Source organism: Sorex araneus, chromosome 2 (genome assembly GCF_027595985.1).
Source record: "Sorex araneus isolate mSorAra2 chromosome 2, mSorAra2.pri, whole genome shotgun sequence".
NCBI lineage: Eukaryota > Metazoa > Chordata > Mammalia > Eulipotyphla > Soricidae > Sorex > Sorex araneus.
The window spans coordinates 337,705,510-337,722,792 of record NC_073303.1 but is presented as its reverse complement, the minus strand read 5'-3'; the positions used below and the strand labels follow the sequence as shown (position 1 = coordinate 337,722,792).

General features: G+C 46.5%; 1 protein-coding gene and 1 pseudogene across 2 annotated transcripts in view; both read left to right on the top strand.

The window, feature by feature from the left end:
* The first annotated feature begins 598 nt into the window (after positions 1–598).
* On the top strand, positions 599–1,698 carry LOC129401880 (glyceraldehyde-3-phosphate dehydrogenase-like; annotated as a pseudogene).
* Positions 1,699–5,745: 4,047 nt separating this feature from the next.
* The window catches only part of KCTD1 (potassium channel tetramerization domain containing 1), a 202,689-nt gene continuing 191,151 nt past the window's right edge, over positions 5,746–17,283 (top strand). The window contains exon 1 of one of the 2 annotated variants that reach the window (XM_055129521.1): positions 5,746–5,878. In XM_055129521.1, coding sequence (XP_054985496.1) covers positions 5,870–5,878 — 9 coding nt within the window. In that variant the 5' untranslated portion in view covers positions 5,746–5,869. The remainder of the gene's footprint in view (positions 5,879–17,283) is intronic. The other variant, XM_055129523.1, reaches the window with a different exon arrangement.

Genomic DNA, 17,283 nt, shown 5'->3' with positions numbered 1-17,283 from the left:
AATTCAAAAATATCCTATGCTTGTTGGTAGGCTTGTGAAAATCCAGTGGAACTCACTTGGCTGTGGAGCTCCTGGACCATGGAAACAAAAGGTTCGTATTTCCTCTCTGATTGTTTTCTTTCAGGCAGTTTAATTGCCACTGGCTTCTGTGTTGCTAATGGTTGGGGGTTTCTGGTCTCACTTCAAGTACTTACTGAAAAGAGCTAAAAGGGTTTTTAACATACTGCATCCCAGCTTCTTTTTAACTGCAAAAAGAGTGGGGAAAGCTCTATAGAGCTTTCACTCTTCAGCCTCTAGGTTAAAGGGTCCGCATAAGCGTTTTTTCCCCCGTGTAGGATGTACCAAGTTTGATCCCTAGCACCCATGGCTCCCCAGGTACAGACAGGAGCGATGCTTGAGCACTGAGCCAAGAGTAGTACCTGATCACTGCCAGGTATAGCCCCAATCCAAACCAAAGCAACAACAGAAAATAGCACTAAATGCAGAAGTTCCTTTGCGCAGGTATTAACTAGATTAAAAGTGTTCTCAGGGCTCTCTACTCCTCTCTGTTCAACGGAAGCAGAGTCTTCTTGTGATGCACCAGCCGCACTCTTGAGACATGACAGTGAAGGCTGGTGCGAATGGATTTGGCTGCATTAGATTTCAGGTCATTAGGGCTTCCTTTAACTATGACAAAGTGGATGCCATGACCATCAATGAGCCCTCCCTTAACCTCAGCTACGTTGTCTACATGTTCCAGTAAGATTCCACCCACAGCAAACTCAATGGCACAGTTGAGCTGGACAATGGGAAAATCACCATGAATGGAAAGTCCATCTCCATCTTGCAGGAAGGAAGTCCCAGCCTTATCATGCGAGGTGATGCCGGTTCCCTTTGGTCTCTGAGTCGGCCAAGAATGATGCCTGAGCACAGAGGCAGGAGTAATCCCTGAATACGGCCAGGTGTGCCTTTCCCTAAAAAAGGGGAGGGGTGACTTTGGTGTTGAGTATGTCATGGAGTCCACTGCCCTGGAGAAGTCTGGGACTTACCTGATAGGCAGCACCAAGGGGGTCATCGTGTCCCCCCTTCTGCAGCTGCTCCACGTGTGTGATGGTTATGAAGCATGAGAAGTGTGACAACTCCCTCAAGATGGTCTGTAGCACTTCCTGAATCACCTGCTTGATCCCCTGGTCAAGGTCATTCACGGCTCTTTTGGCATCGTGAAGGTCCTCATGACCACAGTCCGCACTCAGGAGACATAAATGATCCCTCTGGGAAGCTGTGGGGTAATGACCCAGGTATGCTCCAGAACATCATTCCTGCTGCCACTGGTGCCACCAAAGCTGTGGGAAGGTCATCCAGAGCTAAGCTGAAAGCTGACCAGCATGGCCTTCATGTCCCCGTCCCATGTGTCAGTCATGGATCTGTGGATCTGGCTGCTGTCCCGATGTTTCAGCCCTGGATCTGACCTGCTGCCATATCTGATGCCAAGAAGACAGTGACACAGGCCTCTCAGGGCCCGTCACGGATGTCCTGGGCAGCACTAAGGACCAAGGTGTCCCCTATGATGCCAGCCATGACACCCACTAGTCCACCTTTGAGATGGGGGCTGGTGTGGCTCTCAATGACCTCTTTGTCCACTTCATTTCCTGGTGTGACAATGAGTCTGGGGACAGCAACAGGGTAGACCTGATGGGCCTCAGGACCTCTAAGGAGTAAGAGCTCCAATGACCTGAAGCCTCAGGCTGCTGGGATGCCCTCTCCACACTCACCCTCACATGGACACCTGACCTCAGCAGCTTCCAGCCCAGCCCCTGGAGGAGGGGAGGGGCTCAGGGAGCGGAGCATACCCTGTGGTGGACCATCATAAAGGACACTGCATCTCATCCCCCCTCCCTCAAAAGAAATTCTTCCATTAATTTTATGATTGCAGGAGCTGAGGTGGTCCATGAGCTCATATCACACTTGGCAAGCTATGCACTCTGTTTTCACATGCTATTTTACTAAAAATTTATTTGTAAGTGTGTGATGATGTGTGATAATGGGCCGGGGATACAATTTAGCCAGAAAGCACTTGCCTTGCATGTGTAAGATCCTCAGTTATATTCCCACTGACAGCAGGCAGGGCGCTGGCCTTGAACGTGACCAATGTAAGTTCAACTCCCAGCACCCCATATGCTCACCTGAGTCCCACCAGAAATAATCCCTGAGCTCAGACTAAGAGTAAACCCTGAACCCTGTCAGATGTGGGCCCCCAAAGACAAAAACTAAAAGCATCAAGCTTGATTTGAAAGTCATCAAGTTTATTTACCTCTTTGTATTACGTGGTTCCAAATAAGTTTTCATTCTGAATCTTGATTGCCTCAACTTTGAATCCTCCTGAAACTGCAAGAAAAAATCCTTATCAGAACAAAAGGAGACCCAAATTTTTACTCTATTTTTCACTTGAATTCCTACAAATGCAGTGATCAATTTCCACAAAGGCAGTGACCAATCCAAGAGACTGTTAGAGTTTTTTCAGGCCCAGAGGTATTCTGGGAATCACATATGGATCCCAGGGATTGAATCAAAGGCTGTATGCGTGCAAGGCAAGTGTCCGAACCCCTGTACTATCTCACTGTTCCCAAAAACGTTGAATCACTTCCAAAGGTCAATGACCAAACATTTTTTTTAAAGCATCATCTATAAGTGATGTCATTCTCAAGAATTAAAACATCCTTAAACATGAACATTTCAGAATGCATTTTGTTCAAATGAACACTATTCTCCTCAGAGTCCTTGGGAAGCAAACCCTTGTTCCTGTAACCATTTCATTGCTAAGATTATTGAGAATCATCTTTAGTTCTTTTTGAAACTAGTAAAACAGAAAACTGGCCTCACTGCTAAATCATATTTTCTATGATTCTAAGTAGCTTGAATCATCATCATTTATGTACATCATTTACCTGTTAATTTTTGGGGGACAGAGGGGATGTTATTTCTAAAATTTAAACATCAAAGAATGAAGATTTAGGCTGGGGAAAAAAGCAAGGCAAGTAAGGCTCTTGCCTTGCACAAGGTTGACTGGGTTCAATTCCCATAATTTTATATAATCCTTTAAGTATTGCCATGAGTGATCACTAAGCACAAAGCCAGGAGTAAGCCCTGAACATAGCCAAGTATGGCGGCCCTAAGCCCTCCCCATCCACCCAATAAAAACATAAATTTTTGTTTTTTATTTGGGGGGGGGTCACACCTGGTGATGCTCAGGGGTTACTCCTGGTTCTGCACTGAGAGATCACTCCTGACAGACTTGGGGGACCACATGGGGTGCTGGGGGTCCAATTTGTGTTGTCTGTATGGGAGGCCAAAGTTCCTACCCTTTGTGCTATCTCTCTGGCCCCAAAGTCTTAAGAATAAATATTTTGTTGCCCTTAGGGATCCTTAAGAGAGTGTGATTATAAGCATTGAGAGCAGAAGGGGATTCCCAAAGTCAGTTGAGGGCTATGTGCAGCTTCTCAAGATCAAGCCTTCATGGAGCTTTCCTTCGTCCCTTCACCTGGCACCATTCCCCCAGGCCTGTCTCTTGGACTCTAGTCTTGCCCTTGTGAATGGCTGGCTGGTGGCACTGGGCAAGCTGTTTTAGTTTCATCATCTGTAGCATTAAGCTAAGGACACTCATGAAGTGTTTTTCCCACCCCACCTTTTCAGGACAAAGACACGGATATTCTCCAGACTCCAATTAAAAGTGCTGTTAGAAGAGAGCACAGAACGTAAGGCGTGTGCCTTGTTGTGAATCCGGGTCCCCGTAGCTGGCAGAACATGTGTCCTCCTGAGTACTGAGTACCCAGGGGTCCCTCCTGATCACAGGGGCAGGATAACCTCAGAGCATAGAGGTGTGTAGGCCATGCAGAGAAACACATACCTGCACAGAAGACAGTCCAGAGCTCAGGGTGCTTGCCTTGCATGTGGCCAACCTCGCTTCAATCCCACCACCAAATAAGAATTCCTGAGCACTGTCAGGAGTGATCCCTGAGCACAGAGCCAGGAGTAAGCCCTGAGAATCTCTAAGAGCTGCTCAGCACCAAGTGCCCCGAGCCCCAAGCCAAATAGTATGATCTTGTTTATTTCGTAAGGTTTTTTTTCATCTTCCTGTAAGGCAGTTTTACTCTACATATCTATTTATAACATATAAACTTGTTACATTAAAAAAATCCACCAATGCCCCTGATTCTCATTATTTATGTCATTATAGCACTGATCTAATTGACTGATCTGATTTTTAAAATGCTTGCCTCTTCCCTTTTCTGTCACTATTGCAGAGAAATAGAAGTTTGCTATTGTCCAGGAAAAATGATGATAAAAAATACTTCCTGTAAAATGCCGCAAATTGCAGGTATTCACAAGGTATTTCTAATTTTATATTCCTTCTTTCCTCCCTCCCTCCCTCCCTCCCTCCCTCCCTCCCTCCCTTCCTTCCTTCCTTCCTTCCTTCCTTCCTTCCTTCCTTCCTTCCTTCCTTCCTTCCTTCTTTCTTCCCTTCCTCTTTCATTTTACACACAGCAAGGTCTTTTTTCATAACAAATGTCAGCAACATATTTGAATTAATGAACTATACAGTGCTCAAAAAAATACAATTTCAAAAGTATCTTGAAAAGATATAACACTAATGGGAGGTGACCCTTGAGTTTACAAGCAAATATGCACCCTTGTAACTGAAAAGAATTAAGATAAAGACAGGCTTAGGCACAATCTCTTTGAACAAAGACCTCCAAGAAAAAAAAAGAAGTGATGAGGAGTGGGGGAGGTCAGGACTAGAGTAGCAATCTGGGGGGATGTGTTTATGTTAGTCTTTAGCTCTGTCAAGCACTTCCGTCAAATAATGGAATTTACAAACCCCCCTATAAAAGATACCAGGTGGAGGGAAGGAAAGGGAGCAGCGAGGTATGTTCAGAAGGCTGATCAAATCCGCCTAAGTGGTAGGTCCTTGGATACACCTAATGTAGGTTTTGTTTTCTTTTAATTTTGCTATTTAAAAAAAAATGTGGTGTAACTCCTTCAATCTTTTTGCAATTCTGCATGGTTGAACATTTGAAATGAGTTTGTGTATCACCCCCAGGCGCTGATGCAGACTTGATTGGGGCAAAACAGACTGCATGTGCTTATTTTTATTCACGTCAATTGGGACATTAAGTCGCCAAAGGAACCCAAAATGTGCTGCTCTAGTGCCCAATTATCACCTATCCTTTGATCAGACAGGGCGGTGATCCTCATCAACAAGTTGCGCGACCTTAGTGAAACAGCAATGTCAGGTCAACTTGAGAAAGTGAAGAGAGAGCCCTAAACACAAATAAAAAGAAACAACCAACAATCCTTATAATTATCATCATCTGCTGCTTTTCCCTCTTTTGGCAAAGAAACACTCCATCCATTTGCAGAAATCGCCCGCGGAAACGTTACATCAAAACTAATCACAACGATTAAAATCAGCTTTTCTGTGCAAGAGGAGGGTAAAAAGCAAGTTGGAGGCTGGAATAAGACTGTTTTTCCACCCCCCACCCCCCAAAAAAAATCTGGGGGAAAATGTCCTATTTTATATACATTTATCTATACATATATTAGAGCTTTATTTTTGAAGGAGATCAATTGTGATCAGTTAATTTGATTTAAGTTTTATTTTGGAGATTGATTTAGACTGGAGGTAGAGGCATGAGCTAATTGTATCCTGATCCTTGCCTTGAGGGGTTTCAAAGCCCTGGAGCAACTCTTCTCTGTATTTTGTTCTGTCTACCTTAGCCAAGCTATTGCATTTCTCTCTGGTGTGGCGAGCCGAGCAGATCGCTGGGAGAGAAATCGGAAAAGGGGGGAGAGGAAAAGGAAAAGGGGACCTGGAGAAAGACTTTGTGCTTCAATGTTTCAGGTAAGATCTGACGGTTTGGGTTTGTTATTATTTGCTAAGGAGGGTCTGGCTGGGACTTTGGGCGCAACTCGCTTTTACGCATGTGCCAGGCACGGGGCGAGAGCGCGGCAACACTCGCACACACACGCCGCCCGCCGCGGCGGCTCGGGCTCGGCTCGGACCCGCCGCCGGGCCGCGATCGCCGCGTCGTCCCGGGCCGCCGGGGCCGGCGGGCGGCTGCGGGCGCCGCGGGGGCCGGGCGGGCGCGCGCGGGGCGGAGCGGGCGGCGCGAGCGGGGCGGCGGGCCGGGCCGGCCGGGAGCGGGCGCGCCGGGCTGGGCTTCCGGGTCCCCGGCCCGGTTCCGGACTGCGGCGGGCGCGGCTGGCGGAGCCCGTGCCCGCGCCGCCCGCCGCGCGCCCCCCCCCCCCCACCCCCGAGGGGTCCCCGATCGCGCCCCCCGACCCGGACGGCGGGCGCCTTTGTGTGTGTGTGCGGGGCCCCAGGCCGGCCCGCCGCGCCCCCCTTTGTGACCGGCGGCCGCCCCCGCCCACCCGGGCGTCTTTCAAGCCCCCCCTCCGCCGCCCCTCCCGCCGCGCGCCCTGCCCTCCCGGGGAGTGCAAACGTTGCGTTGAGCCTTTGAAAACGCGCCCGTCTTTCTGCCTCCCCACCTCCTCCCCGTGCCGCGCGGGGCTCGGGGATCCGGGGTAGCGGCCGGGGCTGGGCCGCCGCGGGGCTCCCTCCCGCCCCCCTGCCCGGCGCGCTGCTCGCCCCGGCCGCCCCGCTCCCGGCTGCGGGGAGACGGGGAACGTGCTTCCTCGCCCGCCCCCCAGGGGCACCCGGCTGCCGGCGGGTCCTCGCCGGGCGGAGAGAAGGACGCGCTGGGGGGCGCGGGGCGCCGCGGGGGCGGGCAGCCCCAACGCGCGCCGGGAGCGAGGCCGCGCCCCAGACGGCACGGGGCGGGGACCCGCCGCCCCCACGCGCGCCCCGCGCAACTTCCTAGCGAGCGGCGGCCTTCGTGGCCTTTGTGCTTTCGAGCACTCGCACTGTCGTGGAAACGAGGATCCGGACCGCAAACGTGTTCGCGCTGCCTGCAGTGCTTCGGGGACCGGCTGGGCGCGAGCCCAACTAAGTTCGCAAAGTTGCAAACGGGGCCGGGTGGGCCCTGGTGCGTGGAGAGCTGCGCCCGGGAACGGGTCCGGCATCCCCCGTGGCGCTCGCGGCCTCGCCAAGAGGGGCACCGCAGCGGGCAGAAGTAATTTGGTACAAATGCTGCATTGCCTTTTAGGTCTCAGAACTGACGGCTCTCAAGCCAAACCTTGACTCTGTGTGTCTGTGTTGTGTGTCTGTTGGAACTGGAAGAGACATAACAGTTTAACATACTCATTCTTTAAGAAACGTTTGCCTTCTGTTTTCAATCAACTAAGCTGGCAGCTAGAGATACAAGTTTATTTGAGAATACCCTCTGGGTACCAAGCATGCTTGGATTGTTTTAGCAAATTAAAAATGAGCAAAACGCTTTTACCTTCTCAGCAGTAGACTCCTTAAGAGACCTCCTGTTTCGTGTGTATGCGTGTATGTTTTTAGAGAAACATTTTCTGTGTGTATCTCAAATGTGTTTTTAATGTGGAAAAGGAGAAAATGAAGGAATCTGAAAGGCTGGCGCTGATGCCATAGAATGATTCATTAAATCTGATTTTTACTTCAAGGATTTTTACCTGCTTTTGTGGGTCTCTGTGCGAACTAATAGCCAACCTACTTGGTGAGCTTAAAATAGTGATGGATCCATTTGCCTGCTGGATAATGGGCAGAGTGCCAGTTGATTTCTCTGTTTATATTTGCGTGGCATTTGGCTTACCATGAGGGGCTGGTGTTCAGGAGACAGCACACTGACTCCAACAATTTGGCTCCGGAGTCCTGCAGCTGCCTGAATGGAAAGAATTGTTGGCGATTGTTCTGTTGTGGGTAGGTTTAATGTTTACTAATTAGGTTGCAAAGGTGACCAATGAATCGTCAAACTTTGCATCACAGAGAATACTTCCACAGTTAGGGCGCTGTGTTTAGGTAAAGAAAGTAATTAGGTAAAACTGTCGTATCTTCACTGAGGAGAAATTTTGAAATGAACTGAGCGTGAATGATAATTGGCAGAAGTCCCCCACCACACTGTTCAAAATGACTGCAGCGATTTTGCTGTATTAATTATGCCTGAAGCACAATACAGAGTTCTCTAACATACACTAGAGGTCTCTCTTCTTGTTTTAAGATTTTCTTCCTGGTAATGGTAGGGCTTAAAATAGGGGTGTGCAATGGTGGTTCCTCTGTAATGCTCAGTGTATTATGAGTGATACACTGACTATTTCAATTACTGATTGGAGGTATTTATTTTGGAGACTATTCAATGATGATTATACAATTTCGACTACCTACCAGGAAAGTGGCTGCTGTAAAAATTCTGTGAGCTGCTGATGAAAATACATTATTCAATTTGATTAATAGCATTATAGACCTTTGGGCAAAGCCCTCTATTATTACATGTGAAAATATCAAAGATGTGTTATATTAGAGAACTTTCTGAAAATTTAACTTCCGTATATCTCTAGGTTTAACAGTAAGTTGCTTATCCAAGAGCATTCTTCATGGTTCTGAGATCAGAATGGTTGTTCTCTAATTATAATAGTTCTAATAATTCTAATAATTCTCTAACTCTAATAGAGCCTTGCCTGCTAAGGTTCTCCTCTTTTCCTGTGACCTTGAGTTAAGGGATGTTTGTGAACCCTCCATTCATCAAAGTTTTCACTTAGTTAGATTTTAAATTGCATTTCTGAACCATTGAAACGGGTAGTTTATAATTTCCTAAGGAAACAAAGCTTTCATCTTCTCTGTCCTTTGGATGAAAAAAATCTGAATGAAAATTTTTGGATACAAGCATCCTTGCTCATTGTAATAGTTTGCTCATATCGACTTTGATTTTCCCAGGCCTGTAATAGTGGTCTGCTTTTTAGTCATAAAATCAAGCCGTGCTAAGTTACTGAGGTGTTTGGTTTGAGACAACCATTGCAGAAAGCAAAATAGGGATTATCTTTTAAATTGTACAGATCAGTATTCGTTAAGCTTAAGCACTCGTGCAGTAAATTCTTACATGTTTGCTGTATGTGAAACACCGTGCTGCATGCCAGAGATACATGGCAATTGAGCGCACACCCACGTCCTCAGTTTCCCAGACTCATGATTTTGGTAGGGAGACCAATGTCAATCAAAGAGTTGAACAACAGACAGAGTCTAGTGCCAGTATGTGAGCATTAGGCGAAGAGAGATGAGGTCAAAGTTCTGGAGGAAGTTTATAAACTGGGACCTGCGTGATAGGCAGGCATCAGAGGAGAGAGAAAACTAGAAGTTCCAGGATAGTGGAGAGAGCCTTTGCCAAGCTGGGAAAGGGAGAGGAACTTGAGGCTCAGCTGGAAAAGTTGAAAAGGAGAGACAATGATGGGGAGCAGACTAGGTAATTAACAGATTCCCCCCACCAGTCTTAACACTTAAAAAGTAGTGAGAGCAGTGGGCAAAAAAATGGGGGGGGGCCGATGAGGTGTAACAATGACACAATCAGATTTGGATTTGCAGAGAGTGACTTTGATGTCACTGTGGGCAATGACTAGCGGGATCCAAGCTAGAGAAGATTCAACTGGGGTTAGGGTAGCAGCAGAAAGGCTGATAGAGATCTCCTGACACAACGTAGTCAAGCACCACAACGTAGTCAAGCACAGCCCATAGGCAAAAGAGATGTCAAGGAGCCTAGGTCTTATCAGTGTGTTAAATGAAGGGACACTGAGGACTAGAGATTCTGCAGACTGGGTAGGTTTTGCACTTTCACTTTTGTTTCTAGTGGCCAGAATGAGAGACAATCACAAAACTCTGTCCTATCCTGAGTTGTGGGATATAAGTGATAAGCAGGGATTGGAGGAGAGAGAGAGAGAGTGAAAACGAGAGAAGTTCTAGGAGAGTAGAAAGCTTTTTAGGCGCCTAGCTGGGTAAGGGAGAGGAAATTGAGGGTCAGCTGGCATGAGCTGAGAAGTTTGTTTGTTTTTGAGATGCTCCAGTGCACCCAAACTGTATGCTATCTGTACTGTAAAAGCAAATATTAAGAAATTTGGAAGCTGGAAGATCTATGTAATGCATGCTGCTGCTGATGGTGTGTGGATGGTCTACCCCACCACCATGTTCGACCTGTTCGACCTATTCACTCTGCCTCTTCAAGCACCCAGGCAGACAGAGGAAGTAAAATCATTATTTAATCCCTCCCTTTGTTCAACTGTGGTGTTCTGAACACTTTCTCTCTCTCTCTCTCTCTCTCTCTCTCTCTCTCTCTCTCTTTTTGTGAATGTGTGTGTGTGTGGTGTGTGATGTCCTGCTTGTCATTTATAAGCAACAGTGTGATGCTTTATTTATCTAACTCCCGCCAAATTGGAGTCCATCACTTGAACAGGCCTCTCTAACCTTCTGAAACAAAATCAAGTCTCTGTCTTGTAATGTGACTTAATTGTTAAGGCGCTTATAAACATGTTAAGTGTTTATAAAGATGAACTGTTCAGCCATGTTATTTCAAAGCCCGTTTACTTGGAGATAACTGGCACAGTGATTGCTAGTCAGTCTGAAAAACTTTCCAGTATCTCCGCACAGTAGTTTGGGATGGTGTGAGTTTAGTCAGCTCTGCTCTTTCCCAGTCAGTTAGACTTCAGTGCGTTGAGATAAATGCACTAAAATGTGTGACTTTTTGTGCTGACTCTGGCTTTTTGTACTGTCTAGCATTGTCCAGTGCAACCTTTTTATACTTCTCTCTAATAGACATGTTTTTGGTGTTTCTAACATCTTGTCTCTTAAAAATCAGATTAACTCCCTTAAAATTTATCCCCTCTCACAAACAGATATGGTAAACCACCAGTACACTGTTGACCTTCCAAAAATCATTCACCCAGGAATAGTTTATTCCTTTAAAAATTGCTTACAGTTAGCCATTCAGCCTTTTTTCAACATCAAAACCTAATACAAAGGCAATCTCAGGAAAAGAAATCTGCCATGACTGGGTTTTGTGTGTGTATATTTTTTTTTGTGGGGAAGGAGGGGAGGGGGCTTGGACACACGTGGTGGTACTCAGGGATTACTTGTGGCAGGGCTCAGGGGACTGTGTGTGGGGCTGAGGATTGAACCTGGATCAGCCGTGTGCAAGGCAAGTGCCTTAACTCTGCTCTCTCTCGGCCACCAAATAGGTCCTTTATTTGAGGGAGGCCCCAAAACAGTGTTCTGGGGGCTGTTCCCAGGGTACTTGGCCTCCTGGACCTGACATTTTGATGCCAGACCCTGAGGAAGTGATGCTGCTTGAGCCCTCAGGGCCACCCCCAGGAATGCTTGGGGTCCTGTGCAGGCTGTGGTCCCAAGCCCTGCCTCCGGGGTCCTGCCCTGAGTGTTTTAGAATGGCTTTTCCCCTTTCAGGATTGCTCCCTTTCCGGGAAATTCCAGGTCAGAGCTCTTTCTAAGAAATTTGACTTTCTAGGAAACAGTTTGAATATCACTCTCTGAATAGGGATTTGAAACACAAACATAATTCCATGAAATACTGTTCGCCCCCTGGTGACTCTCCTGTGGGTGGCCCAAGGGCAGACTCTGACTGGAAGCATATCTTCATCCCGGGGATTCATTTCTTCTGTAAATACAAGGATGATCCTCTCTCTCTCCCCCTCCCTCTCGCTCTTCCTCCCTCCCTTTCTCCCTTCCTCCTTCCCACCCTCCCTCTCTTCCTCCCTTTCTCCGGCCCTCCCTCCCTTTCTCCCTCTCTCCCTCCCTCCCTCTCTCCCTCCCTCTCTCTCTGTGTCTCTCTCTAGCTCTCTCTCCCACCTGTCATAGAAAAAGAAAAACATGTATGGCAAGCTGGTGTACAAATACGCACCGCCAGCCAACTCCAAAGAACCATTTTTAGGATCCCTCCTACCACCGCCAGATTCTGACCCCTTCTCTTAAGTAGCAGAGACCAGCCCAAACTACCTCACTGAACCTCAAAAGGAGGGGTCAAGATGGAAGCAACCCCCACAGTTAGAAGCATGCAAGAACTACAGATTAGAAACATTCTATAACTTTCTTAAAGACGTTGTCTGCCAGCCCATCGGCGACCCCAACTGCCCCCCACCCAGCGGGGGTCACACTCCTGTCACCTGTGCACCTAGTTCTTTCAGACACTGTCACTTCACATGCATGTCCTGTGGTGCTTTTCTGCACTTCCCCCAGCGCCCGTCTCTCCCTCTTCCCCTACCTGTTCCTCTTAGGCCCACTGGGCCCTGTATCTCACTGCCAGCAGCTCCCCACTCTTGTCACCAAAAGAGAAAAACAAGTCAGCCATGGCTTGAAAGGATGGCTGCGGAGCATCTGAATTGCTTCTGGTTCTGGCCGAGCAAATCCATCGCACGCGCACAAACTCACATGCACATTTGCTCTCTGTCAAGCTGGCCCAAATACGGATTTGTTTTGCAGTCTGTGAGAACTGACAACAGTTCAGTTCCTGCTGCTTCTTGCAGGAGCAAGGCTGCTATTAAGAAGAAGAGTTATGAACTGAAGGGAATGCTAACTAGAGAGCTTGCCAATGCCCGGGAGAGGAAGGGATATCCTTCCTGATAATCTTCTCCAAAAGCATCTGCTGCTATCATCATTGGCTATTTTGTAGCACTTTCACTGTGCTGGAAATTTGTGGCTAATAGGGCAGAAAACGTGTGTAAAGCAAAAGATCCAGACTCTTTGGGGGGGGGTGAGGGTGAGGGTGGGGGTGGAGGGGAGCCACAGTGGTCAGGGTCATCCATATTTCTTGCCTTCACCTGCCCACTCGCTCTGGCCCCTAGTCAGATCCTACTCTGGCTCTTTCTAACAGCATTGTCTTGAGTAGATCACTTAATCTTTATGAGCTTCAATTTTCTGAACTGTAAATGGGATAGTAAGTCACTCTAAATGAGGTAATAATATGAGACCATTGTAAATGAGGTAATAATACGGGGTAATTGTAAATGAGACAATAACAGATCCTGGGGTAGTTCTGAGGATTAAATGAGATGTTATGGGACACAAATACCTGACCCAAGAGTAAGCGCTCAGAAAATTTCCAGGTAATAATATTAAGAACAGGACTGTGTTTATTCGTATTTTGGAGGGTTTTTGGCTGGGGGTGGAGGGGCTTCCTAATTCAGTGCCTGGTTCCTCAGGTGTTCAATAAATAATTTTTGGATACATAAACAAAATTTCAGAGAACACCAAGAATAATGCCAGATAATTATTTCACTTTTAGCCATTGATAAAAGGGTCCAAGTTCTTCCAGACCCCCTTACCTCATGGTCTTTTTGTCTTATTTGATTTTGGGGTTGGGGAAGAGGCACAAATAAATGTCACAACCGCAGTGCTTAGGACTTCCTCCTGGCTTTGTTCTGATGGGTCACTCCTGGTGGTGCTTATTGAGTTGTAGATGGCAACAGTATCAAACCAGGACTGGCCGCATGCAAGCCTAGTGCCCTACCTGGTCAACTATCTCTCCAGTCCAATGGACCTTTTCTATCCGATGGCAATCAGCCTATTTGAGAATAGATCAAATCTGTTGGGAGAACTATTATGCCTTCAGAGATGTCAGATTACCCATAGGTTACCTACATGAAGATCCATTTATGCATATTTGTCACAAAGTTTCTGAAATTTGCATATATTAAGCACTGATGCTTTCTGATGCTGAAAGCACTTGTGTCTTAACAGTGGGAAACAATTTGTATTACCTAGCAAAGCGCCTCGGAACAGGTCAGTTATCCATTCCAACCAGCAGATGGCAGCAGTGTACGATCACAAGCGAGTTCTTGGAATAGCCTCTGGTCTTTTTCTGACTTTCTCTTCACTGCTCCACCCTCAGTGGAAAAGGAAGTCCAAACCCATTCAGAAAGCTCCCTTGACTCCTTTTCAGGAACAACTGAAGCTCCAGAGGCGAAGAATTTATATGCAGCCCCTTTCCCTGTGCTTTAGGGCAGAGAGGGGAAAGAAAGACAGCATGCAGTCAGTTTTAGAGATGAATGAAAAGTAAGAGTTTCCATTCTCCTGTGTTTTTAAGCAAGTCAGACACAGGAGAAAGTGCTCGGAGCCTTCAAAAGCCACAGTGCTGCCACCTGCTTTGGGTTGAGGCCACAATGACAGTTTAAAAAAATACTGGGCTTCACTCAGGATGGGAGATGTGTGCTGAAAGTAGACTATAGACCGAATATGATGGCCAGTTTAATACCTGCATTGCAAACCACAACACTCAAAAGGAGAGCGAGAGCAAAAGGGAATGCCCTGCCACAGAGGCAAGTTGTGGGGGGGATGGAGTGGGGGTGGTGGGAGGGATGCTGGGACCATTGGTGGTGGAGAATGGGCACTGGTGGAGGGATGGGTAAATGATCACTGTATGACTGAAACGCAAACACGAAAGTTTGTGAGTCTGTAAATACCTCATGATGATTCACTAATAATTTTTTTTAATAAAAATATATTTTTTTTCTGGGCTAGAAAGATAGTACAGGGGTTTAGGCACTTGACTTGCACTGTGCATGGCTCCCTGAGCACTGCCAGGAGTGTTCCCTGAGCACAGAGTCAGAAGTCAGCCCTCAGCACTGCCTAATGTGACAGCCTGCCCCCACCCCACCCTTTGCAAAACAAGGAAATCTGGAATACAATAAAGATAAGGCATTTTATTGATAGGTTTCTGCCACCAAGGAGTGGTGTAGTGTCCCTAGGCAATTAAAGGGTCACATCTAGCCTTTTGTGTGGGGTAGTACAGTGAGCTTCTCCAGTGGTCTCCCGGTTGCTGTGGCTGTGAGTGCATTGTTACCTGCACTGTAACTCTAAACCTTGACTTCACTATTTGTACCATTGGGGCACTGGAAATAGTCCCAGAGGGTTATAAGAACATTAGTTATGTTGCATATTGGGATTTGGGGGGGTGTTGTTTGTTGGTTTTGAGTCCACACCTGGCAGTGGTGAGGAGGTACTCCTGGCTTTGTGCTCAGAGGTCACTTCTGGAAATACTCTGGGGACTATGAGGTGCCATTGCTGGGAATCCAGTCCAGATGTCATGCATGAAAGCCGCATACTCCAGCCTGCTGAACTCTTGCTCTGGCAGCTGGGCTGTATTTCAAAGACCCAGATGTGGAGAAATGGGTCATTCTATGCTCGCACAAACCGCACTTGCCACAGAAGAACTGCATGTGGTTTTCTGTAGGAGAAAACAGAACTGTCTATTTAGGAGGCGCTTGTAACCAGTATAATGTGGGTGGAGAACCAGGGCTGAGAAAATGAAAGAAAATGCTACTGACTTCAAGAAATGAGACACAGGGGTGTAGCTCAGTGGTAAAGCACTTGTTTGTATGAGGTCTTGGGTTCAGTTCCCAGCAGCATCACAGAGAGAGAGAGAGAGAGAGAGAGAGAGAGAGAGAGAGAGAGAGGGAGAGAGAGAGACAGAGAGACAGAGAGGAGGGGAGACCTCTTATCTTTTGCCCCTTCAAATTAATTCCTTTGTATTCATGCAAATCTTTGTACAATTTTGTTCTTTGTTTCTGTTATGCTCACCACTAGGGCTGGAGTGATAGCACAGCGGGGAGGGCATTTGCCTTGCACATGGCTGGCCTGGGTTCGATTCCTCTGCCCCTCTCAGAGAGCCCGGCAAGCTACAGAGAGTATCCTGTCTGCATGGCAGAGCCTGGCAAGCTACCTGTGGTGTATTCAATATGGCAAAAACAGTAACAAGTCTCACAATGAAGATGCTACTGGTGCCCGCTGGAGAAAATCGATGAGCAACAGGGATGACAGTGACAGTGATACAGTGTTTCTGTTATGTCTTGTATTGAAACACATTAGAAACTAAGGTTATTTCTAGCTAAAGTACTCTTTAGAAAGCTTATTTAACTATGCATAATTATTTAAAAGGCCTTTTTTCCTCTCCAAAAGAAAATTCAGAGTTAAATGCATTTTAAATTTAGACTTAGATACATACTTTAATTTTGTAAACATGCATCCAGATTCCTTTCAGAGTCAGACTTTATTTTCAGTGTAGAGATTTAGTTATTTTTGAGAACTTTTGATTAGTGAATATAAACATACTACACTTGATCTTACATGGGCTGGAGCGATAGCACAGCGGGGAGGGCATTTGCCTTGCATGAAGCCGACCCAGGTTTGATTCCTCCGCCCCTCTCAGAGAGCCCAGCAAGCTACAGAGAATATCTCGTCCGCACGGCAGAGCCTGGCAAGCTACCCATGGTGTATTCGATATGCCAAAAACAGTAACAAGTCTCACAATGGAGACGTTACTGGTGCCCGCTCAAGCAAATCAATGAGCAACGGGATGACAGTGATACAGTGATATAATTCATGTTTCTAAATTATTCTGTAAGTTGTAGAACAGATATATATTTTAAAAAAAGCACTTTTTGTTTGTTTGGGGCTACCTTCTGGAGTGTTCGGCAGTGTTGTGTGCTTTGGGACCCTGTGGTAATGGGAATCAAACCTGGGCCTCCTGCATCCAAGTCTGCTCTCCGAGCCTCTGAGCTCTCTCCTTGCCCGCTTTTTAAAAAATGACTGAAAAGTATACCGCCTGATAAATTTCTCAGCTACTTCTATAAGAACCATTTATAGAAGTAGATGAAGTGCAGCTGAACTGATGGACTCATAAGTTCTTTGCAAATCAATTCTTAAATATGACTATATAGTAACAATTATTTTTTTTTGTTGTTATTCAGGAGCTGATGATATAATTTTTTAAGACAACTTTTCTCCTAGGTTTGGTGTGGGGTCTATATCCAGTGGTGCTCAGCTCATACTCCTAACTCTGTGCTCAGCGACCACTCCTGGCAGGGCTCAGGGGACCATAGGTGATGCTTATGATCAAATCTACACTGGCTGTATGCAAGGCAAGTGCCAACCTGTTGTACTGTCTCTCCAGCACCCGATGACATAATTTCTGTATACTGTCTTCTCATTCCCGTTGCTGTCTGACTCTTGGACTCATAAGGAATATGACAATATGAATAATCCAAAGGAATGGACAATCCAAAGTTATTTCTATTAATATGTGGATGTAAGTTATTAATTATCTACTATTAAATTCTGCCATCTAAAATTGCACATTATTAGCAGACACATATTCTGCTTCTGCAGACGGATCATACAATTTCAACATAACATGAATGATTCCATCTCGTAAAGAGTACTTTTTCTCAAATTTAAACATGAACCCATCTTTCCCCAGGTATTTTTGACTGTGGTGGATTGTTATATGCATAAGGATGGTCTGGATGCCTTGTTAAAGCAACACCTAGATCCACCTGCATTTCCCTTTAGACGAGTCTGCCTTGTGTGCTTCTAACAAGTCCCCCAAGAGTGCTGAC